Genomic DNA, 26,118 nt, shown 5'->3' on the forward strand with positions numbered 1-26,118 from the left:
TAATGGACATGTTGGTGAAGGAAATAGGGGTGATGAAGAAGTGATGGATAAGTATGGCATCCAGGAAAGGAACTTGGAGGGACAGATGGTGGTAGACTTTGCAAAAAGGATGCAAATGGCTGTAGTGAACACTTTTTTCCAGAAGAGGCAGTAACATAGGGTGACCGACAAGAACAGAGGTAGAAGCATGCAGGTGGATTAGATTTTGTGCAGACAATGTAATCTGAAGGAGGTTACCGACTGTAAGGTTGTGGTATAGGAGAGTGTGGCTAGACAGCATAGGATGATGGTGTGTAAGATGACTGGTGGTGGGGAAGAGGATTAGGAAGACAAAGGCAGAGAAGAGAACCATGTGGTGGAAGCTGAGACAGGACGAGTGTTGTGCAGCTTTTTGGGAAGAGGTGAGACAGGCTCTCGGTGGACGGGAGGAGCTTCCAGAAGACAACCACTGCAGCCAAGGTGATTAGAGAGGCAGGCAGGAAAGTACTTGGTGTATCTTCTGGCAGTAAAGGAGAGAATGAGACTTGGTGGTGGTGTACTGTGAGGTTCTCACAGTACAGGAAAACATACAAGGAAAAAGTTTGGTTAAGAAGAAGTGGGACACTGAGAGGATTGAGGAGAGGCAAAAGGAATACATTGAGATGCGACACAGGGCAAAGGTAGAGGTGGCAAAGGTCAAACGAGGCATATGATGACATGTATGGCAGGTTGGACACTAAAGAAGGAGAAAAGGATATATACAGGCTGGCCAGGCAGAGGGATAGAGATGGGAAGGATGTGCAGCAGGTTAGTGTGATTAAGGATAGAGATGGAAATATGTTGACTGGTGCCAGTAGTGTGCTAGATAGATGGAAAGAATACTTCACGGAGTTGATGAATGAGGAAAATCAGAGAGAAGGGAGAGTAGAAGAGGCAAGTGTGGTGGACCAGGAAGTGGCAATGATTAGTAAGGGGGAAGTTAGAAAGGCATTAAAGAGGATGAAAAATTGAAAGGCAGTCGGTCCTGATGACATTGCTGTGGAGGTATGGAAGCATCTAGGAGAAGTGGCTGTGGAGTTTTTGACCAGCTTGTTCAATAGAATTCTAGCATGTGAGAAGATGCCTGAGGAATGGAGGAAAAGTTTATAAAACAGTGGTGAGGCCAGCCATGATGTACGGATTAGAGACAGTGGCACTGAAGAGACAACAGGAAGCAGAGCTGGAGGTGGTGGAAATGAAGATGTTGAGGTTCACTCTCGGAGTGACCAGGTTGGATAAAATTAGAAATGTGCTCATCAGAGGGACAGCCAACGTTTGATGTTTTGGAGACAAAGTTAAAGAGAGCAGACTTCGATGTTTTGGACACGTGCAGAGGAGAAGTAGTGAGTATATTGGTAGAAGGATGATGAGGATGGAACTGCCAGCCAAGAGAGAAAGAGGAAGACCAAAGAGAAGGTTGATGGATGTCATGAGGGAAGACATGAGGGCAGTTGGTGTTCGAGAGGAGAATGCAGGAGATAGGCTTATATGGAACAAGATGACGCGCTGTGGCGACCCCTAAAGTGACAAGCCGAAAGGAAAAGAAGACATATTTAGGTTGATCAAAGCATTACCAGAAAGTAAAAAAGACACACGAACATGTAAACTCAGATGCCGAATTCACAGCCACGAGTGCTTTCGCTGAGTTTAAATGTGGAAGAAGCAAAACCACTGATCATTGGGTAAAACAAAATGCAACTGCAACTATTGTCTTCAGAAACAGTATATATCAGCATTGCAATATTACTGTCTCCAAACATGTGCCCCTCCAAACTTTAACTTCCAATTTTTAATTTAGACCTGTATGCAGAACTACTCTGAACATATTCCTTCCATCAATGCTCCTTTTTGAAGCAGTGAACGTTCATCAATGGCAGAGAGCAAATGAAAGATTCATTACGCTGTGCCAGCTTCACGCTCAGAAAGGAATATCGTCTTTCGTCATCGTAGATAGCGAGACCGTACATTTTAGAAATGCATTTCTCAAGTCAAGAACTATAGAAATGATCCCTGAAAGTATAGTCTTAACCCACCACCCAACAACAATGGAAAGTCATTTGCGAGAGTACTTTTTTCACCCCGAGGTCACCCTTCTTGTTACTTTTTTCCACACCCACTGCACCACAACTGGTAAAAGCAGAAAAAATAAAGACGAAAAGTCAATACAAATGAATTGTGACAACAAAATATAGTTTAACTGCAGTTACATTGCCAGTACAGTACTCAAGCCCCAGAGTGTTTTGGGTGATCTGTCTTGATATTATTTGTCTTTTATTCATCAAAATCACATATTTAAGGTTGATCAAAGTATTACCAGAAAGTAAAAAAGACACACGAACATGTAAATTCAGATCCCGAATTCACAGCCACGAGTGCTTCAGCTGAGTTTAAACGTGGAAGCAAAACCACTGGTCGTTGGGTAAAACGTGATGAAATGCAAGTGCAACTATTGTCTTCAGAAACAGTATACATCAGCATTGCAACATTAGTGTCTGCAAAATATATGCCCTACAAAACTTCCAATTTTTAATTTAGACCTGTATACAGAACTACTCTGAACATATTCCTTCCATCAATGCTCCTTTTTGAAGCAGTGAACGTTCATCAATGGCAGAGAGCAAACGAAAGATTCATTACTCTGCGCCAGCTTCACGCTCAGAAAGGAATATCATCTCTCGTCATCGTAGTTAGCGAGACCGTACATTTTAGAAACGCATTTCTCAAGTCAAGAACTATAGAAATGATCCCTGAAAGTATAGTCTTAACCCAGTAACCAACAACAATGGAAAGTCATCTGCGAGAGTACTATTTTCACCCTGAGGTCACCCTTCTTGTTACTTTTTTCCAAACCCACTGCACCACAACTGGTAAAAGCAGAAAAAAATAAAGACAAAAAGTCAATACAAATGAATTGTGACAACAAAATATAGTTTAAATGCAGTTACATTGCCAGTTCTCAAGTCCCAGAGTCTTTTGGGTGATCTGTCTTGATATTATTTGTCTTTTGTTCATCAAAATCACATATTTAAGGTTGGTCAAAGTATTACCAGAAAGTAAAACAGACACACTAACATGTAAACTCAGATGCCGAATTCACAGCCACGAGTGCTTTAGCTGAGTTTAAACGTGGAAGAAGCAAAACCACTGATCGCTGGGTAAAACGTAATAACAAAATACTACCGTAACTATCAGCCTCACAAACATTATTAAACAGAATTGCAATTTTACTGTCTACGAACATGTGCCACACCAAACTTCAGAATTGTTTTTTAAATTTAAACCTGTATGCAGAACTACTCTGAACATATTCCTTCCATCAATGCTCCTTTTTGAAGCAGTGAACGTTCATCAATGGCAGAGAGCAAATGAAAGATTCATTACTCTGTGCCAGCTTCACGCTCAGAAAGGAATATCGTCTTTCGTCATCGTAGCTAGCGAGACCGTACATTTTAGAAACGCATTTCTCAAGTCAAGAACTATAGAAATGATCCCTGAAAGTATAGTCTTAACCCAGCATCCAACAACAATGGAAAGTCATCTGCGAGAGTACTATTTTCACCCTGAGGTCACCCTTCTTGTTACTTTTTTCCAAACCCACTGCACCACAACTGGTAAAAGCAGAAAAAACAAAGACGAAAAGTCAATACAAATGAAGTTTGACAACAAAATATAGTTTAAATGCAGTTACATTGCCAGTACTCAAGCCCCAGAGTGTTTTGGGTGATCTGTCTTGATATTATTTGTTTTTATTAATCCAAATCACATATTTAGGTTGATAATGCAGCCCAAAGGGGGGCACAAGCCAGTGCAAACTGTAGGCCGGTCCCAAGCCCGGATAAATGCAGAGGGTTGCGTCAGGAAGGGCATCCGGCTTAAAACTTTGCCAAACAAATATGAGCGTTCATCCAAAGAATTCCATACCGGATTGGTCGTGGCCCGGGTTAACAACGTCCGCCACCGGCACCGTCAACCCGCAGGGCGCCGTTGGAAATTCAGCTACTGTGGGTTCGAAGTCGAAGAGGAGGAGGAGGTGGAAAGCGGGTTCTTTGGCAGAAAGAGAAGAGGAAAGCACAGAGCCCAGAACTGAATGTGGGGACTTTGAATGTTGGGACTATGACAGGAAAATCTCGGGAGTTGGTTGACATGATGATGAGGAGAAAGGTTGATATATTGTGTGTCCAGGAGACCAGGTGTAAAGGCAGTAAGGCTAGAAGTTTAGGGGCAGGGCTTAAATTATTTTACCATGGTGAAGATGGGAAGAGAAATGGAGTCAGGGTTATTTCAAAAGAAGAGTTGGCTAAGAATGTCTTGGAAGTGAAAAGAATATCAGATCGAGTGATGAGGCTGAAACTTGAAATTGAGGGTGTTATGTGTAATGTGATTAGTGGCTATGCCCCACAGGTAGGATGTGACCAAGAGGTGCAAGAGAAATTATGGAAGGAGCTAGACAAAGTAGTTCTGAGCATCCCAGACAGAGAGAGAGTCGTGATTGGTGCAGACTGTAATGGACATGTTGGTGAAGGAAATAGGGGTGATGAAGAAGTGATGGATAAGTATGGCATCCAGGAAAGGAACTTGGAGGGACAGATGGTGGTAGACTTTGCAAAAAGGATGCAAATGGCTGTAGTGAACACTTTTTTCCAGAAGAGGCAGTAACATAGGGTGACCGACAAGAACAGAGGTAGAAGCATGCAGGTGGATTAGATTTTGTGCAGACAATGTAATCTGAAGGAGGTTACCGACTGTAAGGTTGTGGTATAGGAGAGTGTGGCTAGACAGCATAGGATGATGGTGTGTAAGATGACTGGTGGTGGGGAAGAGGATTAGGAAGACAAAGGCAGAGAAGAGAACCATGTGGTGGAAGCTGAGACAGGACGAGTGTTGTGCAGCTTTTTGGGAAGAGGTGAGACAGGCTCTCGGTGGACGGGAGGAGCTTCCAGAAGACAACCACTGCAGCCAAGGTGATTAGAGAGGCAGGCAGGAAAGTACTTGGTGTATCTTCTGGCAGTAAAGGAGAGAATGAGACTTGGTGGTGGTGTACTGTGAGGTTCTCACAGTACAGGAAAACATACAAGGAAAAAGTTTGGTTAAGAAGAAGTGGGACACTGAGAGGATTGAGGAGAGGCAAAAGGAATACATTGAGATGCGACACAGGGCAAAGGTAGAGGTGGCAAAGGTCAAACGAGGCATATGATGACATGTATGGCAGGTTGGACACTAAAGAAGGAGAAAAGGATATATACAGGCTGGCCAGGCAGAGGGATAGAGATGGGAAGGATGTGCAGCAGGTTAGTGTGATTAAGGATAGAGATGGAAATATGTTGACTGGTGCCAGTAGTGTGCTAGATAGATGGAAAGAATACTTCACGGAGTTGATGAATGAGGAAAATCAGAGAGAAGGGAGAGTAGAAGAGGCAAGTGTGGTGGACCAGGAAGTGGCAATGATTAGTAAGGGGGAAGTTAGAAAGGCATTAAAGAGGATGAAAAATTGAAAGGCAGTCGGTCCTGATGACATTGCTGTGGAGGTATGGAAGCATCTAGGAGAAGTGGCTGTGGAGTTTTTGACCAGCTTGTTCAATAGAATTCTAGCATGTGAGAAGATGCCTGAGGAATGGAGGAAAAGTTTATAAAACAGTGGTGAGGCCAGCCATGATGTACGGATTAGAGACAGTGGCACTGAAGAGACAACAGGAAGCAGAGCTGGAGGTGGTGGAAATGAAGATGTTGAGGTTCACTCTCGGAGTGACCAGGTTGGATAAAATTAGAAATGTGCTCATCAGAGGGACAGCCAACGTTTGATGTTTTGGAGACAAAGTTAAAGAGAGCAGACTTCGATGTTTTGGACACGTGCAGAGGAGAAGTAGTGAGTATATTGGTAGAAGGATGATGAGGATGGAACTGCCAGCCAAGAGAGAAAGAGGAAGACCAAAGAGAAGGTTGATGGATGTCATGAGGGAAGACATGAGGGCAGTTGGTGTTCGAGAGGAGAATGCAGGAGATAGGCTTATATGGAACAAGATGACGCGCTGTGGCGACCCCTAAAGTGACAAGCCGAAAGGAAAAGAAGACATATTTAGGTTGATCAAAGCATTACCAGAAAGTAAAAAAGACACACGAACATGTAAACTCAGATGCCGAATTCACAGCCACGAGTGCTTTCGCTGAGTTTAAATGTGGAAGAAGCAAAACCACTGATCATTGGGTAAAACAAAATGCAACTGCAACTATTGTCTTCAGAAACAGTATATATCAGCATTGCAATATTACTGTCTCCAAACATGTGCCCCTCCAAACTTTAACTTCCAATTTTTAATTTAGACCTGTATGCAGAACTACTCTGAACATATTCCTTCCATCAATGCTCCTTTTTGAAGCAGTGAACGTTCATCAATGGCAGAGAGCAAATGAAAGATTCATTACGCTGTGCCAGCTTCACGCTCAGAAAGGAATATCGTCTTTCGTCATCGTAGATAGCGAGACCGTACATTTTAGAAATGCATTTCTCAAGTCAAGAACTATAGAAATGATCCCTGAAAGTATAGTCTTAACCCACCACCCAACAACAATGGAAAGTCATTTGCGAGAGTACTTTTTTCACCCCGAGGTCACCCTTCTTGTTACTTTTTTCCACACCCACTGCACCACAACTGGTAAAAGCAGAAAAAATAAAGACGAAAAGTCAATACAAATGAATTGTGACAACAAAATATAGTTTAACTGCAGTTACATTGCCAGTACAGTACTCAAGCCCCAGAGTGTTTTGGGTGATCTGTCTTGATATTATTTGTCTTTTATTCATCAAAATCACATATTTAAGGTTGATCAAAGTATTACCAGAAAGTAAAAAAGACACACGAACATGTAAATTCAGATCCCGAATTCACAGCCACGAGTGCTTCAGCTGAGTTTAAACGTGGAAGCAAAACCACTGGTCGTTGGGTAAAACGTGATGAAATGCAAGTGCAACTATTGTCTTCAGAAACAGTATACATCAGCATTGCAACATTAGTGTCTGCAAAATATATGCCCTACAAAACTTCCAATTTTTAATTTAGACCTGTATACAGAACTACTCTGAACATATTCCTTCCATCAATGCTCCTTTTTGAAGCAGTGAACGTTCATCAATGGCAGAGAGCAAACGAAAGATTCATTACTCTGTGCCAGCTTCACGCTCAGAAAGGAATATCATCTCTCGTCATCGTAGTTAGCGAGACCGTACATTTTAGAAACGCATTTCTCAAGTCAAGAACTATAGAAATGATCCCTGAAAGTATAGTCTTAACCCAGTAACCAACAACAATGGAAAGTCATCTGCGAGAGTACTATTTTCACCCTGAGGTCACCCTTCTTGTTACTTTTTTCCAAACCCACTGCACCACAACTGGTAAAAGCAGAAAAAAATAAAGACAAAAAGTCAATACAAATGAATTGTGACAACAAAATATAGTTTAAATGCAGTTACATTGCCAGTTCTCAAGTCCCAGAGTCTTTTGGGTGATCTGTCTTGATATTATTTGTCTTTTGTTCATCAAAATCACATATTTAAGGTTGGTCAAAGTATTACCAGAAAGTAAAACAGACACACTAACATGTAAACTCAGATGCCGAATTCACAGCCACGAGTGCTTTAGCTGAGTTTAAACGTGGAAGAAGCAAAACCACTGATCGCTGGGTAAAACGTAATAACAAAATACTACCGTAACTATCAGCCTCACAAACATTATTAAACAGAATTGCAATTTTACTGTCTACGAACATGTGCCACACCAAACTTCAGAATTGTTTTTTAAATTTAAACCTGTATGCAGAACTACTCTGAACATATTCCTTCCATCAATGCTCCTTTTTGAAGCAGTGAACGTTCATCAATGGCAGAGAGCAAATGAAAGATTCATTACTCTGTGCCAGCTTCACGCTCAGAAAGGAATATCGTCTTTCGTCATCGTAGCTAGCGAGACCGTACATTTTAGAAACGCATTTCTCAAGTCAAGAACTATAGAAATGATCCCTGAAAGTATAGTCTTAACCCAGCATCCAACAACAATGGAAAGTCATCTGCGAGAGTACTATTTTCACCCTGAGGTCACCCTTCTTGTTACTTTTTTCCAAACCCACTGCACCACAACTGGTAAAAGCAGAAAAAACAAAGACGAAAAGTCAATACAAATGAAGTTTGACAACAAAATATAGTTTAAATGCAGTTACATTGCCAGTACTCAAGCCCCAGAGTGTTTTGGGTGATCTGTCTTGATATTATTTGTTTTTATTAATCCAAATCACATATTTAGGTTGATAATGCAGCCCAAAGGGGGGCACAAGCCAGTGCAAACTGTAGGCCGGTCCCAAGCCCGGATAAATGCAGAGGGTTGCGTCAGGAAGGGCATCCGGCTTAAAACTTTGCCAAACAAATATGAGCGTTCATCCAAAGAATTCCATACCGGATTGGTCGTGGCCCGGGTTAACAACGTCCGCCACCGGCACCGTCAACCCGCAGGGCGCCGTTGGAAATTCAGCTACTGTGGGTTCGAAGTCGAAGAGGAGGAGGAGGTGGAAAGCGGGTTCTTTGGCAGAAAGAGAAGAGGAAAGCACAGAGCCCAGAACTGAATGTGGGGACTTTGAATGTTTGGACTATGACAGGAAAATCTCGGGAGTTGGTTGACATGATGATTAGGAGAAAGGTTGATATATTGTGTGTCCAGGAGACCAGGTGTAAAGGCAGTAAGGCTAGAAGTTTAGGGGCAGGGCTTAAATTATTTTACCATGGTGAAGATGGGAAGAGAAATGGAGTCAGGGTTATTTCAAAAGAAGAGTTGGCTAAGAATGTCTTGGAAGTGAAAAGAATATCAGATCGAGTGATGAGGCTGAAACTTGAAATTGAGGGTGTTATGTGTAATGTGATTAGTGGCTATGCCCCACAGGTAGGATGTGACCAAGAGGTGCAAGAGAAATTATGGAAGGAGCTAGACAAAGTAGTTCTGAGCGTCCCAGACAGAGAGAGAGTCGTGATTGGTGCAGACTGTAATGGACATGTTGGTGAAGGAAATAGGGGTGATGAAGAAGTGATGGATAAGTATGGCATCCAGGAAAGGAACTTGGAGGGACAGATGGTGGTAGACTTTGCAAAAAGGATGCAAATGGCTGTAGTGAACACTTTTTTCCAGAAGAGGCAGTAACATAGGGTGACCGACAAGAACAGAGGTAGAAGCACGCAGGTGGATTAGATTTTGTGCAGACAATGTAATCTGAAGGAGGTTACCGACTGTAAGGTTGTGGTATGGGAGAGTGTGGCTAGACAGCATAGGATGATGGTGTGTAAGATGACTGGTGGTGGGGAAGAGGATTAGGAAGACAAAGGCAGAGAAGAGAACCATGTGGTGGAAGCTGAGACAGGACGAGTGTTGTGCAGCTTTTTGGGAAGAGGTGAGACAGGCTCTCGGTGGACGGGAGGAGCTTCCAGAAGACTGAACCACTGCAGCCAAGGTGATCAGAGAGGCAGGCAGGAAAGTACTTGGTGTATCTTCTGGCAGTAAAGGAGCGAATGAGACTTGGTGGTGGTGTACTGTGAGGTTCTCACAGTACAGGAAAACATACAAGGAAAAAGTTTGGTTAAGAAGAAGTGGGACACTGAGAGGATTGAGGAGAGGCAAAAGGAATACATTGAGATGCGACACAGGGCAAAGGTAGAGGTGGCAAAGGTCAAACGAGGCATATGATGACATGTATGGCAGGTTGGACACTAAAGAAGGAGAAAAGGATATATACAGGCTGGCCAGGCAGAGGGATAGAGATGGGAAGGATGTGCAGCAGGTTAGTGTGATTAAGGATAGAGATGGAAATATGTTGACTGGTGCCAGTAGTGTGCTAGATAGATGGAAAGAATACTTCACGGAGTTGATGAATGAGGAAAATCAGAGAGAAGGGAGAGTAGAAGAGGCAAGTGTGGTGGACCAGGAAGTGGCAATGATTAGTAAGGGGGAAGTTAGAAAGGCATTAAAGAGGATGAAAAATTGAAAGGCAGTCGGTCCTGATGACATTGCTGTGGAGGTATGGAAGCATCTAGGAGAGGTGGCTGTGGAGTTTTTGATCAGCTTGTTCAACATAATTCTAGCATGTGAGAAGATGCCTGAGGAATGGAGGAAAAGTTTATAAAACAGTGGTGAGGCCAGCCATGATGTACGGATTAGAGACAGTGGCACTGAAGAGACAACAGGAAGCAGAGCTGGAGGTGGTGGAAATGAAGATGTTGAGGTTCACTCTCGGAGTGACCAGGTTGGATAAAATTAGAAATGTGCTCATCAGAGGGACAGCCAACGTTTGATGTTTTGGAGACAAAGTTAAAGAGAGCAGACTTCGATGTTTTGGACACGTGCAGAGGAGAAGTAGTGAGTATATTGGTAGAAGGATGATGAGGATGGAACTGCCAGGCAAGAGAGAAAGAGGAAGACCAAAGAGAAGGTTGATGGATGTCATGAGGGAAGACATGAGGGCAGTTGGTGTTCGAGAGGAGACTGCAGGAGATAGGCTTACATGGAACAAGATGACGCGCTGTGGCGACCCCTAAAGTGACAAGCCGAAAGGAAAAGAAGACATATTTAGGTTGATCAAAGCATTACCAGAAAGTAAAAAAGACACACTTACATGTAAACTCAGATGCTGAATTCACAGCCACGAGTGCTTTCGCTGAGTTTAAATGTGGAAGAAGCAAAACCACTGATCATTGGGTAAAACATGACAAAATGCAACTGCAACTATTGTCTTCAGAAACAGTATATATCAGCATTGCAATATTACTGTCTCCGAACATGTGCCCCTCCAAACTTTAACTTCCAATTTTTAATTTAGACCTGTATGCAGAACTACTCTGAACATATTCCTTCCATCAATGCTCCTTTTTGAAGCAGTGAACGTTCATCAATGGCAGAGAGCAAATGAAAGATTCATTACACTGTACCAGCTTCACGCTCAGAAAGGAATAGCGTCTCTCGTCATCGTAGTTAGCGAGACCGTACATTTTAGAAACGCATTTCTCAAGTCAAGAACTATAGAAATGATCCCTGAAAGTATAGTCTTAACCCACCACCCAACAACAATGGAAAGTCATCTGCGAGAGTAAAATTTCACCCCGAGGTCACCCTTCTTGTTACTTTTTTCCACACCCACTGCACCACAACTGGTAAAAGCAGAAAAAATAAAGACGAAAAGTCAATACAAATGAATTGTGACAACAAAATATAGTTTAACTGCAGTTACATTGCCAGTACAGTACTCAAGCCCCAGAGTGTTTTGGGTGATCTGTCTTGATATTATTTGTCTTTTATTCATCAAAATCACATATTTAAGGTTGATCAAAGTATTACCAGAAAGTAAAAAAGACACACTTACATGTAAACTCAGATGCCGAATTCACAGCCACGAGTGCTTCAGCTGAGTTTAAACGTGGAAGAAGCAAAACCACTGATCGTTGGGTAAAACGTAATAACAAAATACTACCGTAACTATCAGCCTCACAAACATTATTAAACAGAATTGAAATTTTACTGTCTACGAACATGTGCCACACCAAACTTCAGAAATTTTTTTTAAATTTAAACCTGTATGCAGAACTACTCTGAACATATTCTTTCCATCAATGCTCCTTTTTGAAGCAGCGAACATTCATCAATGGCGGAGAGCAAATGAAAGATTCATTACTCTGTGCCAGCTTCACGCTCAGAAAGGAATATCACCTCTCGTCATCGTAGTTAGCGAGACCGTACATTTTAGAAACGCATTTCTCAAGTCAAGAACTATAGAAATGATCCCTGAAAGTATAGTCTTAACCTAGCATCCAACAACAATGGAAAGTCATCTGCGAGAGTACTATTTTCACCCCGAGGTCACCCTTCTTGTTACTTTTTTCCACACCCACTGCACCACAACTGGTAAAAGCAGAAAAAATAAAGACGAAAAGTCAATACAAATGAATTGTGACAACAAAATACAGTTTAACTGCAGTTACATTGCCAGTACAGTACTCAAGTCCCAGAGTGTTTTGGGTGATCTGTCTTGATATTATTTGTCGTTTATTCATCAAAATCACATATTTAAGGTTGATCAAAGTATTACCAGAAAGTAAAAAAGACACTTACGTATAAACTCAGATCCCGAATTCACAGCCACGAGTGCTTCAGCTGAGTTTAAACGTGGAAGAAGCAAAACCACTGATCGTTGGGTAAAACGTGATGAAATGCAAGTGCAACTATTGTCTTCAGAAACAGTATATATCAGCATTGCAACATTACTGTCTGCAAATATATGCCCTACAAAACTTCCAATTTTTAATTTAGACCTGTATGCAGAACTACTCTGAACATATTCCTTCCATCAATGCTCCTTTTTGAAGCAGCAAATGTTCATCAATGGCGGAGAGCAAATGAAAGATTCATTACTCTGTGCCAGCTTCACGCTCAGAAAGGAATATCGTCTCTCGTCATCGTAGATAGCGAGACCGTACATTTTAGAAACGCATTTCTCAAGTCAAGAACTATAGAAATGATCCCTGAAAGTATAGTCTTAATCTAGCATTCAACAACAATGGAAAGTCATCTGCGAGAGTACTATTTTCACCCCGAGGTCACCCTTCTTGTTACTTTTTTCCACACCCACTGCACCACAACTGGTAAAACCAGAAAAAATAAAGACGAAAAGTCAATACAAATGAATTTTGACAACAAAATACAGTTTAACTGCAGTTACATTGCCAGTACAGTACTCAAGCCCCAGAGTGTTTTGGGTGATGTCTTGATATTATTTGTCTTTTGTTCATCAAAATCACATATTTGATCAAAGTATTACCAGAAAGTAAAAAAGACACACTAACGTAAACTCAGATGACGAATTCAAAGCCACGAGTTTTAGCTGAGTTTAAACGTGGAAGAAGCAAAACCACTGATCGTTGGGTAAAACGCGACAAAATGCAACTGCAACTATTGTCTTCAGAAACAGCATATATCAGCATTGCAACATTAATGTCTGCGAATATATGCCTCACCAAACTTCAAATTTTTAATTTAGACCTGTATGCAGAACTACTCTGAACATATTCCTTCCATCAATGCTCCTTTTTGAAGCAGCGAACGTTCATCAATGGCAGAGAGCAAACGAAAGATTCATTACTCTGTGCCAGCTTCACGCTCAGAAAGGAATATCATCTCTCGTCATCGTAGATAGCGAGACCGTACATTTTAGAAACGCATTTCTCAAGTCAAGAACTATAGAAATGATCCCTGAAAGTATAGTCTTAACCCAGCATCTAACAACAATGGAAAGTCATCTGCGAGAATACTATTTTCACCCCGAGGTCACCCTTCTTGTTACTTTTTTCCACACCCACTGCACCACAACTGGTAAAAGCAGAAAAAATAAAGACGAAAAGTCAATACAAATGAATTGTGACAACAAAATATAGTTTAACTGCAGTTACATTGCCAGTACAGTACTCAAGTCCCAGAGTGTTTTGGGTGATCTGTCTTGATATTATTTGTCGTTTATTCATCAAAATCACATATTTAAGGTTGATCAAAGTATTACCAGAAAGTAAAAAAGACACACGAACATGTAAATTCAGATCCCGAATTCACAGCCACGAGTGCTTCAGCTGAGTTTAAACGTGGAAGCAAAACCATTGGTCGTTGGGTAAAACGTGATGAAATGCAAGTGCAACTATTGTCTTCAGAAACAGTATACATCAGCATTGCAACATTAGTGTCTGCAAATATATGCCCTACAAAACTTCCAATTTTTAATTTAGACCTGTATATAGAACTACTCTGAACATATTCCTTCCATCAATGCTCCTTTTTGAAGCAGTGAACGTTCATCAATGGCAGAGAGCAAACGAAAGATTCATTACTCTGTGCCAGCTTCACGCTCAGAAAGGAATATCACCTCTCGTCATCGTAGTTAGCGAGACCGTACATTTTAGAAACGCATTTCTCAAGTCAAGAACTATAGAAATGATCCCTGAAAGTATAGTCTTAACCCAGTAACCAACAACAATGGAAAGTCATCTGCGAGAGTACTATTTTCACCCCGAGGTCACCCTTCTTGTTACTTTTTTCCACACCCACTGCACCACAACTGGTAAAACCAGAAAAAATAAAGACGAAAAGTCAATACAAATGAATTTTGACAACAAAATACAGTTTAACTGCAGTTACATTGCCAGTACAGTACTCAAGCCCCAGAGTGTTTTGGGTGATCTGTCTTGATATTATTTGTCGTTTATTCATCAAAATCACATATTTAAGGTTGATCAAAGTATTACCAGAAAGTAAAAAAGACACTTACGTATAAACTCAGATCCCGAATTCACAGCCACGAGTGCTTCAGCTGAGTTTAAACGTGGAAGAAGCAAAACCACTGATCGTTGGGTAAAACGTGATGAAATGCAAGTGCAACTATTGTCTTCAGAAACAGTATATATCAGCATTGCAACATTACTGTCTGCAAATATATGCCCTACAAAACTTCCAATATTTAATTTAGGCCTGTATGCAGAACTACTCTGAACATATTCCTTCCGTCAATGCTCCTTTTTGAAGCAGCGAACATTCATCAATGGCGGAGAGCAAATGAAAGATTCATTACTCTGTGCCAGCTTCACGCTCAGAAAGGAATATCGTCTCTCGTCATCGTAGATAGCGAGACCGTACATTTTAGAAACGCATTTCTCAAGTCAAGAACTATAGAAATGATCCCTGAAAGTATAGTCTTAACCTTACAAACAGCGACAATGCAAAGTCATCCGCGAGAGTACTATTTTCACCCCGAGGTCACCCTTCTTGTTACTTTTTTCCACACCCACTGCACCACAACTGGTAAAAGCAGAAAAAATAAAGACGAAAAGTCAATACAAATGAATTGTGACAACAAAATATAGTTTAACTGCAGTTACATTGCCAGTACAGTACTCAAGCCCCAGAGTGTTTTGGGTGATCTGTCCTGATATTATTTGTCTTATGTTCATCAAAATCACATATTTAAGGTTGATCAAAGTATTACCAGAAAGTAAAAAAGACACACGAACATGTAAATTCAGATCCCGAATTCACAGCCACGAGTGCTTCAGCTGAGTTTAAACGTGGAAGCAAAACCACTGGTCGTTGGGTAAAACGTGATGAAATGCAAGTGCAACTATTGTCTTCAGAAACAGTATACATCAGCATTGCAACATTAGTGTCTGCAAAATATATGCCCTACAAAACTTCCAATTTTTAATTTAGACCTGTATACAGAACTACTCTGAACATATTCCTTCCATCAATGCTCCTTTTTGAAGCAGTGAACGTTCATCAATGGCAGAGAGCAAACGAAAGATTCATTACTCTGTGCCAGCTTCACGCTCAGAAAGGAATATCATCTCTCGTCATCGTAGTTAGCGAGACCGTACATTTTAGAAACGCATTTCTCAAGTCAAGAACTATAGAAATGATCCCTGAAAGTATAGTCTTAACCCAGTAACCAACAACAATGGAAAGTCATCTGCGAGAGTACTATTTTCACCCCGAGGTCACCCTTCTTGTTACTTTTTTCCACACCCACTGCACCACAACTGGTAAAAGCAGAAAAAATAAAGACGAAAAGTCAATACAAATGAATTTTGACAACAAAATACAGTTTAACTGCAGTTACATTGCCAGTACAGTACTCAAGCCCCAGAGTGTTTTGGGTGATCTGTCTTGATATTATTTGTCGTTTATTCATCAAAATCACATATTTAAGGTTGATCAAAGTATTACCAGAAAGTAAAAAAGACACACTTACATGTAAACTCAGATGCCGAATTCACAGCCACGAGTGCTTCAGCTGAGTTTAAACGTGGAAGAAGCAAAACCACTGATCGTTGGGTAAAACGTAATAACAAAATACTACCGTAACTATCAGCCTCACAAACATTATTAAACAGAATTGAAATTTTACTGTCTACGAACATGTGCCACACCAAACTTCAGAATTTTTTTTTAAATTTAAACCTGTATGCAGAACTACTCTGAACATATTCTTTCCATCAATGCTCCTTTTTGAAGCAGCGAACATTCATCAATGGCGGAGAGCAAATGAAAGATTCATTACTCTGTGCCAGCTTCACGCTCAGAAAGGAATATCGTCTCTCGTCATCGTAGATAGCGAGACCGTACATTTTAGAAACGCATTTCTCAAGTCAAGAACTATAGAAACGATCCCTGAAAGTATAGTCTTAACCTAGCATCCAACAACAATGGAAAGTCATCTGCGAGAGTACTATTTTCACCCCGAGGTCACCCTTCTTGTTACTTTTTTCCACACCCACTGCACCACAACTGGTAAAAGCAGAAAAAATAAAGACGAAAAGTCAATACAAATGAATTTTGACAACAAAATACAGTTTAACTGCAGTTACATTGCCAGTACAGTACTCAAGTCCCAGAGTGTTTTGGGTGATCTGTCTTGATATTATTTGTCGTTTATTCATCAAAATCACATATTTAAGGTTGATCAAAGTATTACCAGAAAGTAAAAAAGACACTTACGTATAAACTCAGATCCCGAATTCACAGCCACGAGTGCTTCAGCTGAGTTTAAACGTGGAAGAAGCAAAACCACTGATCGTTGGGTAAAACGTGATGAAATGCAAGTGCAACTATTGTCTTCAGAAACAGTATATATCAGCATTGCAACATTACTGTCTGCAAATATATGCCCTACAAAACTTCCAATTTTTAATTTAGACCTGTATGCAGAACTACTCTGAACATATTCCTTCCATCAATGCTCCTTTTTGAAGCAGCAAATGTTCATCAATGGCGGAGAGCAAATGAAAGATTCATTACTCTGTGCCAGCTTCACGCTCAGAAAGGAATATCGTCTCTCATCATCGTAGATAGCGAGACCGTACATTTTAGAAACGCATTTCTCAAGTCAAGAACTATAGAAATGATCCCTGAAAGTATAGTCTTAATCTAGCATTCAACAACAATGGAAAGTCATCTGCGAGAGTACTATTTTCACCCCGAGGTCACCCTTCTTGTTACTTTTTTCCAAACCCACTGCACCACAACTGGTAAAAGCAGAAAAAATAAAGACGAAAAGTCAATACAAATGAATTGTGACAACAAAATATAGTTTAAATGCAGTTACATTGCCAGTACTCAAGTCCCAGAGTCTTTTGGGTGATCTGTCTTGATATTATTTGTCTTTTGTTCATCAAAATCACATATTTAAGGTTGGTCAAAGTATTTCCAGAAAGTAAAACAGACACACTTACATGTAAACTCAGATGCCGAATTCACAGCCACGAGTGCTTCAGCTGAGTTTAAACGTGGAAGAAGCAAAACCACTGATCGTTGGGTAAAACGTAATAACAAAATACTACCGTAACTATCAGCCTCACAAACATTATTAAACAGAATTGAAATTTTACTGTCTACGAACATGTGCCACACCAAACTTCAGAAACTCTGTAAACTCAGATGCCGAATTCACAGCCACGAGTGCTTCAGCTGAGTTTAAACGTGGAAGAAGCAAAACCACTGATCGTTGGGTAAAACGTGATGAAATGCAAGTGCAACTATTGTCTTCAGAAACAGTATACATCAGCATTGCAACATTAGTGTCTGCAAATATATGCCCTACAAAACTTCCAATTTTTAATTTAGACCTGTATACAGAACTACTCTGAACATATTCCTTCCATCAATACTCCTTTTTGAAGCAGTGAACGTTCATCAATGGCAGAGAGCGAACGAAAGATTCATTACTCTGTGCCAGCTTCACGCTCAGAAAGGAATATCACCTCTCGTCATCGTAGTTAGCGAGACCGTACATTTTAGAAACGCATTTCTCAAGTCAAGAACTATAGAAATGATCCCTGAAAGTATAGTCTTAACCCAGTAACCAACAACAATGGAAAGTCATCTGCGAGAGTACTATTTTCACCCCGAGGTCACCCTTCTTGTTACTTTTTTCCACACCCACTGCACCACAACTGGTAAAAGCAGAAAAAATAAAGACGAAAAGTCAATACAAATGAATTTTGACAACAAAATACAGTTTAACTGCAGTTACATTGCCAGTACAGTACTCAAGCCCCAGAGTGTTTTGGGTGATCTGTCTTGATATTATTTGTCGTTTATTCATCAAAATCACATATTTAAGGTTGATCAAAGTATTACCAGAAAGTAAAAAAGACACTTACGTATAAACTCAGATCCCGAATTCACAGCCACGAGTGCTTAAGCTGAGTTTAAACGTGGAAGAAGCAAAACCACTGATCGTTGGGTAAAACGTGATGAAATGCAAGTGCAACTATTGTCTTCAGAAACAGTATACATCAGCATTGCAACATTAGTGTCTGCAAAATATATGCCCTACAAAACTTCCAATTTTTAATTTAGACCTGTATACAGAACTACTCTGAACATATTCCTTCCGTCAATGCTCCTTTTTGAAGCAGCGAACATTCATCAATGGCGGAGAGCAAATGAAAGATTCATTACTCTGTGCCAGCTTCACGCTCAGAAAGGAATATCGTCTCTCGTCATCGTAGATAGCGAGACCGTACATTTTAGAAACGCATTTCTCAAGTCAAGAACTATAGAAATGATCCCTGAAAGTATAGTCTTAACCTTACAAACAGCGACAATGCAAAGTCATCTGCGAGAGTACTATTTTCACCCCGAGGTCACCCTTCTTGTTACTTTTTTCCACACCCACTGCACCACAACTGGTAAAACCAGAAAAAATAAAGACGAAAAGTCAATACAAATGAATTTTGACAACAAAATACAGTTTAACTGCAGTTACATTGCCAGTACAGTACTCAAGCCCCAGAGTGTTTTGGGTGATGTCTTGATATTATTTGTCTTTTGTTCATCAAAATCACATATTTGATCAAAGTATTACCAGAAAGTAAAAAAGACACACTAACGTAAACTCAGATGACGAATTCAAAGCCACGAGTTTTAGCTGAGTTTAAACGTGGAAGAAGCAAAACCACTGATCGTTGGGTAAAACGCGACAAAATGCAACTGCAACTATTGTCTTCAGAAACAGCATATATCAGCATTGCAACATTAATGTCTGCGAATATATGCCTGATCAAACTTCAAATTTTTAATTTAGACATGTAAGCAGAACTACTCTGAACATATTCCTTCCATCAATGCTCCTTTTTGAAGCAGTGAACGTTCATCAATGGCAGAGAGCAAATGAAAGATTCATTACTCTGTGCCAGCTTCACGCTCAGAAAGGAATATCGTCTCTCGTCATCGTAGTTAGCGAGACCGTACAGTTTAGAAACGCATTTCTCAAGTCAAGAACTATAGAAATGATCCCTGAAAGTATAGTCTTAACCTTACAAACAGCGACAATGGAAAGTCATCCGCGAGAGTACAACCTTCACCCAGAGGTCGCTCTCATATTTATTTTTCCACAAACCCAACACACCACTACTGGTAAAGAAACTAAGGACGAAACGTCCATAAAATTAATTTGGACGATTTAACATAGTTAAAATTAAGTTACATTACCAAGACATAAATCCCAGAATGCTTTGCGCGTTTTGTCTTCACATTATTCGTCTTTTAAACGAAATGACTTATTTTTTAAGCTTAGTGCTTAATCGACGTATTATTAGAAAATAAAATACATATTTACATGAAAAGGCTACCATGATTTTGCGGACACTAGTGCTTTAATTTTGCGTTCATAAGTGAAAGACGCAAACCCACTGTTCGTCTGTTTTAATGTTCCGTTGGTAAACTCGCAAAGCAGACAAGTTCTGCAACAGTCTCAGTACTGTACAGTATTATAAGTGTTATTTAACTTAAAAACGTTTGCTACCCCCAATTTAAGCACGTGGATTTATACAGACAACGCATAAACGAATATTAGTTTTTATATGTCAAATAGAAAACATTATTTAAGCTTCATCAGGAGAGCTCGGGTTTATGAGTTTAGCTTGAAGTTAGCTTCTACGACACTTGATGGCAGCATTTTCACATTGAGTTTACAATTTGATGATAATTGAACGCAATTACTGTATCTAAATATTTAATACTGTTTAACTGGACGAAGATAATGCAGCGACGTTTTAACAACGCAACAACCTCAAGACGACAGCGCCAAGCTGTAAAGTTAATGTATTGGTTAGCAAAATGTAGAATTCCCACCTGCATAATATGGTCTCCTACCCGCTAGTGATTAACTATTGTTTACGCTAAGACAAATAATAACTTACGAATATATAGCACACGGAAGAATGTAACATATTAATTCCCCATGAATGCAAATGAATAAATTATTCTGTTTAACAATCTTCGTAAAGTCCATCATCACGCGGTTACGTAAAGGTGTTCATTGCGCATGCGCAAAGCAACCAGGTCTTTTTCGTTGACTCAGTAAAGTTCTTCGAGTCATTTACGTGGGAGTAGAAAAAAAAAACTTCACACTTGAACAAGTACTTATGCATTTAATATTTCAGTTGACTATGTAAACATTGTAAATATAACTATATTTACATATGTAAGAAAATGTCAAATTTTGCGAGTCATTCCAGAACTGGTTTTGAGACTAAATGTTAGGTAGCCTACTGTACTTGTAGTAAAACTAATTCTTAAATATTTAAAATTCCAAATAGTCCCTGAGCACTTCCTAAAATGCAATTTCTCTTGCCCGTCCCTCTGGATGACCAACTTGAATATAAAATATAACCAATAAAATAAGTTTGAAATAAGCTTTTTTTGTTGTTGTTAATTTTGTTGATGTCTTACCAAGTTTGGCCTTACGGTAATATGTACACTCACCAATGGAATCCAATACAAGAGCTGTGGGCTGTGAAAAATTCTGCCTTTACACAAGATAATGCTCACTTATTTGATTGTCATTGTCATTGTATTCATTGAACGGAGTGTGTAAACATGTTTGGCGTGGCATTTGATGTGTAGGTGGCCAATGAGTGTGTGTGTAACATCGTTAATGGTGTCTATGACAAAATATATGAATGGTTCCTACCGCTGTAATATACTTTTGCGACAAGAAGGCATGCACCTTGGTGGCGAAAAGTGGCATTGCAGCGAGACTCAAGGTAGTAATGAGGCAGCATGATGAAACCCAAATAGTAACAAATCCCATCTATCCATTTCCTATGGTGTTTTGTCCTCAATAGGGTGAGCTGGAATTTATTCTAACTGGCTTTGGACAAGAGGTACATCCCGGACTGGTCACCAGCCAATTGCCGTGCACATTTAAGACAAACAGCCACTCACATTCGCATCTGTGGACAATTTAGTCTTCACTGAAACTAACACACGCATGTTTTTATGGAATCAGATTTGTGCGTAAAAGAATCACACACAACTTTTTAAATCGCAAACAAAAAACAAGAATATCAAACAAAACTTCTTGAATTGAATTTCAAGAAAAAAAAATAAGAAACAAAAATAAAAAATAAAAAATACTGTTAGTTTTTTTTTTTACACATAAAGACAGTTTTCCTTTCTATGATCTTATGGTTTATTTCAATATTAAGTTTGTATTCAAATCAAATGTTTTACCGTCTGAAATAATTTAGTTTTGAAGGAAAACAAGCATTTGGATATATGTATCTTGTATACTGTATATGTGTGTTTATGTGTATTTATTTTGTAAATGATTACTATTAGAAACAAGAGTAGAATGCTGTGGTAAAATGACAGATAAGAAGGTATTAAAAATGGAGAATTCCCAATCCTACACTGTAATCTCCTTTAACGTCTGTCCTGGGTTAGTCTCCAGTGCAATTTTACCCAGTCGGCTTCTTGTGGTGTGAGGATTCGTCAACAGTCCACAATGTGTCCAAACAATTCATAGTGAATGGTCAAGCCTTGGTTTGTTTGAACAGTTTTCATTGTCTAATCTAATTAACCTCACTGTTATTCAGCCAATGGAGCAACTTCTCCAGGATGACAGTGCTGATGCTGACCCAGATGATGGGCTGGTGGTGTCAGACACGCCTCTTGGCCCCTGTCTCACCATAACGTTCATGTCCTTCATGGATTCATAAATCCCATCGCATCCACCTTGTTTGAACAGGAACGTTTCATTCAGACACTCAATCTTATGTGAAGACTGAGTGAAGTTAAAATGAAATGTGAAAATTGTAGAATTGGAAAATGATTTTTTTTTTTTATGAGGCTTTTGTGTATGTGATACAGTATTACGTTTCAAGTTATATAAACTTTCAAGATTTTCTTTCAAGGTCATTTTCCAAAACTAATTTGCTCTTTATTCAGTACCTGTTTTGATACGGTAAGTGATGCTAATACAATAGCAATTTATACATTTTACGTTAACATTGACTCAATGCTCTGTGTATTTCCTTGTCTGACTTCCTGTCTGGGTTGTCATATCATGTGTAGCTTGACATGAACTTGCAGTGTACTCTTTTTAAAATAAACTTATAATAAAGGACCTTTTATGCATTGCCTAACTTTTTTTAAATTTTGCAATTAAATATATTAAAAAAACCACAATGTACTGTTACTTCATTGTAACATTCATGGTCAAAATAGACAGTTATCTTAAAAGTTTGTCGGTCTGCATTTAGAAGATGCTGGTGTTCCTGTCCAGTCACCCACTTTATCACTTCAGGGACATTGAATGCATCATCATCTTCAGATGTTCCATCTGGAGAAATTAGAAATTAAGACTGTGGGACACAAAGAGAAAGAGATGTGATATTACTTGACAGTAGGGTGATGGAGGTCTTAGTTGACAAAGATTTATTCATGCATTAGAGTTATTATTATTTCAGAGGGGAAAACATTTCATATGAATACAAACTTAATATTGAAATAAATCCTGAGATTATAGAACGGAAAACTGTCTATATGTAATTATTTTCTTTTTGTCAACACCTAGTAAGAAATACTGGCTACTTTAAAAGTAGATATTTTATATAATGAAGCTCTTGCAGGAAACCCTACAAGTTATTTAGGATTTGTGCTTCCCTTATGCAAAGGCCGTCTTTAAACCGTACTAGTTATAAGTGTTTAATTTTATTCAGTAATGTGATTCTCAGGTCATCATAAATTGATAAAGAAATGTGGCCAATGGCCATATAGTATACAGTACGGACGAGTCATGATGGTAGCTAACGTTAACACTATAGCTAACGGTTATAAGCTGCTAAATTGTTAAACTGTGCCCTTCTAATGTTACTAGCTTAGTGTTACAAAATCACTTCTTCCGAGTACAGCATTGACATCATATACGATAGATACTTACACTGTGAATTTTGTATTCTTGGCACTGACTCAGCTCAGTATGACAAGGGGAAAAAAAACAAAACACATCCGGGTCATTAGCTGTCAATCAAAACGAATTAGCCAACGGGAACGCATCCCCCATAAAGCCCGCCCACTCGAGAGTTTTGTGCTCAAAAGAAAACGCAGAAAATCGTAAATTGGAGAGGGGGGGGAAATCAGGCACCGCACGCACAAAGTTTGTAAGTGAGCACAAAGGATGTGGGAGGAAGCCTGCACAAGCACGGGGAGAACATGCAAACTCCACACGGGGCCGGAGTTGATGCCAACACAGAACCTCAGAACTGTGAGGCAGCTATGCAAACCACTTACAAACTGTGCCGCTGCAGCGATTAATTAATAACCACCATACGAAAGACTTGGGTTGGCTCCATTAAATGGTGCTTCAGACAAGACGTGCCAATCAACATCTAAGAAGGTCACAACTAGGTTGTTTATTTTATGATAACCGATACAGGATAAATGTTATACATTCTATTTTAACACTGATATTTTTGCTTTTATTCTCAATGTCAGTATGCAAAACAAAAAAAACAACAACAAAAATCAGACAACACAGAAAACATTCAGTGAAATCAAGATTATGATACATAATTTCATCAGTATTAAATCAATCAACTTGGACTCCTTTGTTGCCCCGCTGATAATGTGTCTAGCTACAATACAAAAAAACAAAAAACAAAAAAAAGGGGGCAGGGGGGATTAATGCAAACATCAAGAGTTGGCTAACAGCAAACACTGTAAAGAACCACGTGATCTTCAGATGGTGTAAATGCATACTGTATGTAGAAAAAAATACATATGCACTTACTTGTCATAATGAGATACAGGATACACAAACATACATACACGCGTATATACCATGATCTCCTTGTAGAAACGCGCATTAAATCCACCAACAAGCAGAAGGCTATCTGGCATTACAAGCTAAAAACTACACTGGACTTTCATTTTAAAAAAAGAAAAGAGAAATAAAACAGACATTCACATTTCTGAAACTATTTCCATTATGTGGTCACGTCTTGTTGACTTTTAGTGCCAGATGCAGCTGCTGATGCTGAGTGACAAAGTTTTGAGGCAGGGAGGGGGTATGGTGGGGGGTGGGGGTTTCTCCTGGCCCCAGTGAGTCCTCACTAGTTTATGACTTCCCCGCACATGCTCACTCTGCATGAGGGAGGGAACACATGGGTGAAGGAGGTACACAAGTACTGCACTGTTTATTTAGTGTACGGATGTCCATGCATGTAGCCTCTGTGTGTGAGTGTTTGTGTGTGTGTGTGTGTGTGTGTGCGTGCGTGTGTCTCCTCTTAAGGCGAGGAGGGAGCTTTGTTTCCACTGTAATGAACGCGGTATCTATTGACTGCTTGCCCCTTGAGCTCTGCAGACAGGCAGGTGGTCTTGCAGGGGATCATCTCTTCCTCATCCTCTCCCATCAGCCACTTGTGCACGCCGCGCTCAGCCAAGGCCGTTACGTGCTCGGCCCGCCAGCCTCGGTGCCACTTGGCCAAACGCTCGTGCTGGCTCGCCGCCACTCGGTGTTGAGACTGGGAAAGGAAAGATGGGTCACATAGTTTAGTTTTAATTTAAAGCAGTAAATTCTAAAATAGCGTTGCAAAGGGGTGGAACATTTCCAGCAGATTTCTAACTATCCAATTCCATCGGCAGAAGTGAAATATTTCACGAGTTAGTGCATTTGTAAATTAAGACAAACTCATCACTGGTTTGCAGACTTTTGCGTGGTTCTAGTGCAGGTGTGGCTCTGTTGGTTGAGCGAGTCATCCAATAACCAACAGATCGGCAGTTTGAATCCCCGCTCCGACTGTCTGTTGATGAATTGTCCTTGAGCAAGACACTGAACTGAACCCTAAATTGCTCCTAGTGTGCCTGGCAGCGCCTTCCATGGCAACTGTCATCCACTGGTATATGAATGTGTGAGTGAATGCGTGAAGGTGAGCCTCTGTAAAAAGCTTTGGGTACCATGATGGTATAGATCAGGAGTAGGCACCCTTAAATACCCAAAGAGCCATTTGGACCATCTCCCACAGAAAGAAAAAATGACACCGGGAACCACAAAACCCTTTTGACATGTTAACAAGGATTTCACAGCATATTTTGTTTTGTTTTTCTTCTGAGTATATAAAAAAAATAGTCTATTGCATTTATGAAATCAATGAACTGCTACAGAGAACAGGTAATTTTTCTGCATTTAACAAAAAACATTTTTAACTCTGAAGTCACTTGGTTGAAGCATATGTTGAAATAAAATGGTCAATGTCTATTTGAGTCCTCCCTCATGTTCATGAACTAAAACCAAAGTGAAATTATCCAACTGCAGCCTACCAAAAATGCAAACCAAAATTTGCGCCTCTTTCAATGTTCTGTCATCATTTTATCACATGTACAGTCCTGCTCACCATTATTGCCACCCCACAATTTTTTTGCATAACCTGTATATCTTCAGAAATAAATGGAGATGTACCAAACTCAGGATCTTTTAATTAGAAATACCAAGTAATTTAACACAGAAAACAGTTTTTTTTTTCAATTTAGATATTTTAACTTCAAAGGAAAAAAACAGAAAACAGCATGTGTAGCAATATTGGCACCCCTCAATATTTGGTTTCACACCCTTTGGCAGCGATGACAGCCTCGAAATGTTTCTTGTATCCATCTAGAAGCTTTTTGCACTTCTCAGGTGGTATTTTCTTCCACTCTTCCTTTGCAATTTGTTCAAGCTCTTGAACATTTGCAGAATTCTTTTCCCGAATGGCAGATT

The 26,118-nt window shown here is 39.9% G+C and overlaps 1 protein-coding gene, 1 long non-coding RNA gene and 18 other non-coding genes across 20 annotated transcripts in view; all 20 read right to left on the reverse strand.

The window, feature by feature from the left end:
* Positions 1-1,829: 1,829 nt before the first annotated feature.
* LOC133481459 (small nucleolar RNA U3) lies at positions 1,830-2,044 on the reverse strand. Its single transcript, XR_009789570.1, has one exon. It is a non-coding gene; the product is annotated as a small nucleolar RNA U3 (small nucleolar RNA).
* A 522-nt stretch (positions 2,045-2,566) lies between these two features.
* LOC133481452 (small nucleolar RNA U3) lies at positions 2,567-2,781 on the reverse strand. Its single transcript, XR_009789563.1, has one exon. It is a non-coding gene; the product is annotated as a small nucleolar RNA U3 (small nucleolar RNA).
* A 529-nt stretch (positions 2,782-3,310) lies between these two features.
* LOC133481454 (small nucleolar RNA U3) lies at positions 3,311-3,525 on the reverse strand. Its single transcript, XR_009789565.1, has one exon. It is a non-coding gene; the product is annotated as a small nucleolar RNA U3 (small nucleolar RNA).
* Positions 3,526-6,349: 2,824 nt separating this feature from the next.
* LOC133481460 (small nucleolar RNA U3) lies at positions 6,350-6,564 on the reverse strand. Its single transcript, XR_009789571.1, has one exon. It is a non-coding gene; the product is annotated as a small nucleolar RNA U3 (small nucleolar RNA).
* A 522-nt stretch (positions 6,565-7,086) lies between these two features.
* Positions 7,087-7,301, reverse strand: LOC133481450 (small nucleolar RNA U3). Its single transcript, XR_009789561.1, has one exon. It is a non-coding gene; the product is annotated as a small nucleolar RNA U3 (small nucleolar RNA).
* A 529-nt stretch (positions 7,302-7,830) lies between these two features.
* On the reverse strand, positions 7,831-8,045 carry LOC133481455 (small nucleolar RNA U3). Its single transcript, XR_009789566.1, has one exon. It is a non-coding gene; the product is annotated as a small nucleolar RNA U3 (small nucleolar RNA).
* A 2,831-nt stretch (positions 8,046-10,876) lies between these two features.
* On the reverse strand, positions 10,877-11,091 carry LOC133481463 (small nucleolar RNA U3). The gene has a single exon (XR_009789574.1). It is a non-coding gene; the product is annotated as a small nucleolar RNA U3 (small nucleolar RNA).
* Positions 11,092-11,623: 532 nt separating this feature from the next.
* On the reverse strand, positions 11,624-11,838 carry LOC133481461 (small nucleolar RNA U3). Its single transcript, XR_009789572.1, has one exon. It is a non-coding gene; the product is annotated as a small nucleolar RNA U3 (small nucleolar RNA).
* Positions 11,839-12,360: 522 nt separating this feature from the next.
* On the reverse strand, positions 12,361-12,575 carry LOC133481468 (small nucleolar RNA U3). The gene has a single exon (XR_009789579.1). It is a non-coding gene; the product is annotated as a small nucleolar RNA U3 (small nucleolar RNA).
* A 512-nt stretch (positions 12,576-13,087) lies between these two features.
* On the reverse strand, positions 13,088-13,302 carry LOC133481456 (small nucleolar RNA U3). Its single transcript, XR_009789567.1, has one exon. It is a non-coding gene; the product is annotated as a small nucleolar RNA U3 (small nucleolar RNA).
* A 521-nt stretch (positions 13,303-13,823) lies between these two features.
* Positions 13,824-14,038, reverse strand: LOC133481448 (small nucleolar RNA U3). The gene has a single exon (XR_009789559.1). It is a non-coding gene; the product is annotated as a small nucleolar RNA U3 (small nucleolar RNA).
* A 522-nt stretch (positions 14,039-14,560) lies between these two features.
* Positions 14,561-14,775, reverse strand: LOC133481464 (small nucleolar RNA U3). Its single transcript, XR_009789575.1, has one exon. It is a non-coding gene; the product is annotated as a small nucleolar RNA U3 (small nucleolar RNA).
* A 522-nt stretch (positions 14,776-15,297) lies between these two features.
* On the reverse strand, positions 15,298-15,512 carry LOC133481451 (small nucleolar RNA U3). The gene has a single exon (XR_009789562.1). It is a non-coding gene; the product is annotated as a small nucleolar RNA U3 (small nucleolar RNA).
* A 533-nt stretch (positions 15,513-16,045) lies between these two features.
* On the reverse strand, positions 16,046-16,260 carry LOC133481469 (small nucleolar RNA U3). The gene has a single exon (XR_009789580.1). It is a non-coding gene; the product is annotated as a small nucleolar RNA U3 (small nucleolar RNA).
* A 522-nt stretch (positions 16,261-16,782) lies between these two features.
* On the reverse strand, positions 16,783-16,997 carry LOC133481466 (small nucleolar RNA U3). The gene has a single exon (XR_009789577.1). It is a non-coding gene; the product is annotated as a small nucleolar RNA U3 (small nucleolar RNA).
* A 712-nt stretch (positions 16,998-17,709) lies between these two features.
* On the reverse strand, positions 17,710-17,924 carry LOC133481453 (small nucleolar RNA U3). The gene has a single exon (XR_009789564.1). It is a non-coding gene; the product is annotated as a small nucleolar RNA U3 (small nucleolar RNA).
* Positions 17,925-18,447: 523 nt separating this feature from the next.
* Positions 18,448-18,662, reverse strand: LOC133481465 (small nucleolar RNA U3). Its single transcript, XR_009789576.1, has one exon. It is a non-coding gene; the product is annotated as a small nucleolar RNA U3 (small nucleolar RNA).
* Positions 18,663-19,174: 512 nt separating this feature from the next.
* LOC133481449 (small nucleolar RNA U3) lies at positions 19,175-19,389 on the reverse strand. Its single transcript, XR_009789560.1, has one exon. It is a non-coding gene; the product is annotated as a small nucleolar RNA U3 (small nucleolar RNA).
* A 3,156-nt stretch (positions 19,390-22,545) lies between these two features.
* LOC133480640 (uncharacterized) lies at positions 22,546-23,638 on the reverse strand. The gene is made up of 2 exons (XR_009789329.1): positions 23,305-23,638; positions 22,546-22,726 (listed from the first exon to the last, which is right to left on the reverse strand). It is a non-coding gene; the product is annotated as an uncharacterized LOC133480640 (long non-coding RNA).
* A 123-nt stretch (positions 23,639-23,761) lies between these two features.
* sin3b (SIN3 transcription regulator family member B) overlaps positions 23,762-26,118 on the reverse strand; it is a 30,311-nt gene continuing 27,954 nt past the window's right edge. Inside the window, exon 19 of the mRNA XM_061778989.1 lies at positions 23,762-24,886. Coding sequence (XP_061634973.1) covers positions 24,650-24,886 — 237 coding nt within the window. The 3' untranslated portion in view covers positions 23,762-24,649. The remainder of the gene's footprint in view (positions 24,887-26,118) is intronic.

Source organism: Phyllopteryx taeniolatus, chromosome 7 (genome assembly GCF_024500385.1).
Source record: "Phyllopteryx taeniolatus isolate TA_2022b chromosome 7, UOR_Ptae_1.2, whole genome shotgun sequence".
NCBI lineage: Eukaryota > Metazoa > Chordata > Actinopteri > Syngnathiformes > Syngnathidae > Phyllopteryx > Phyllopteryx taeniolatus.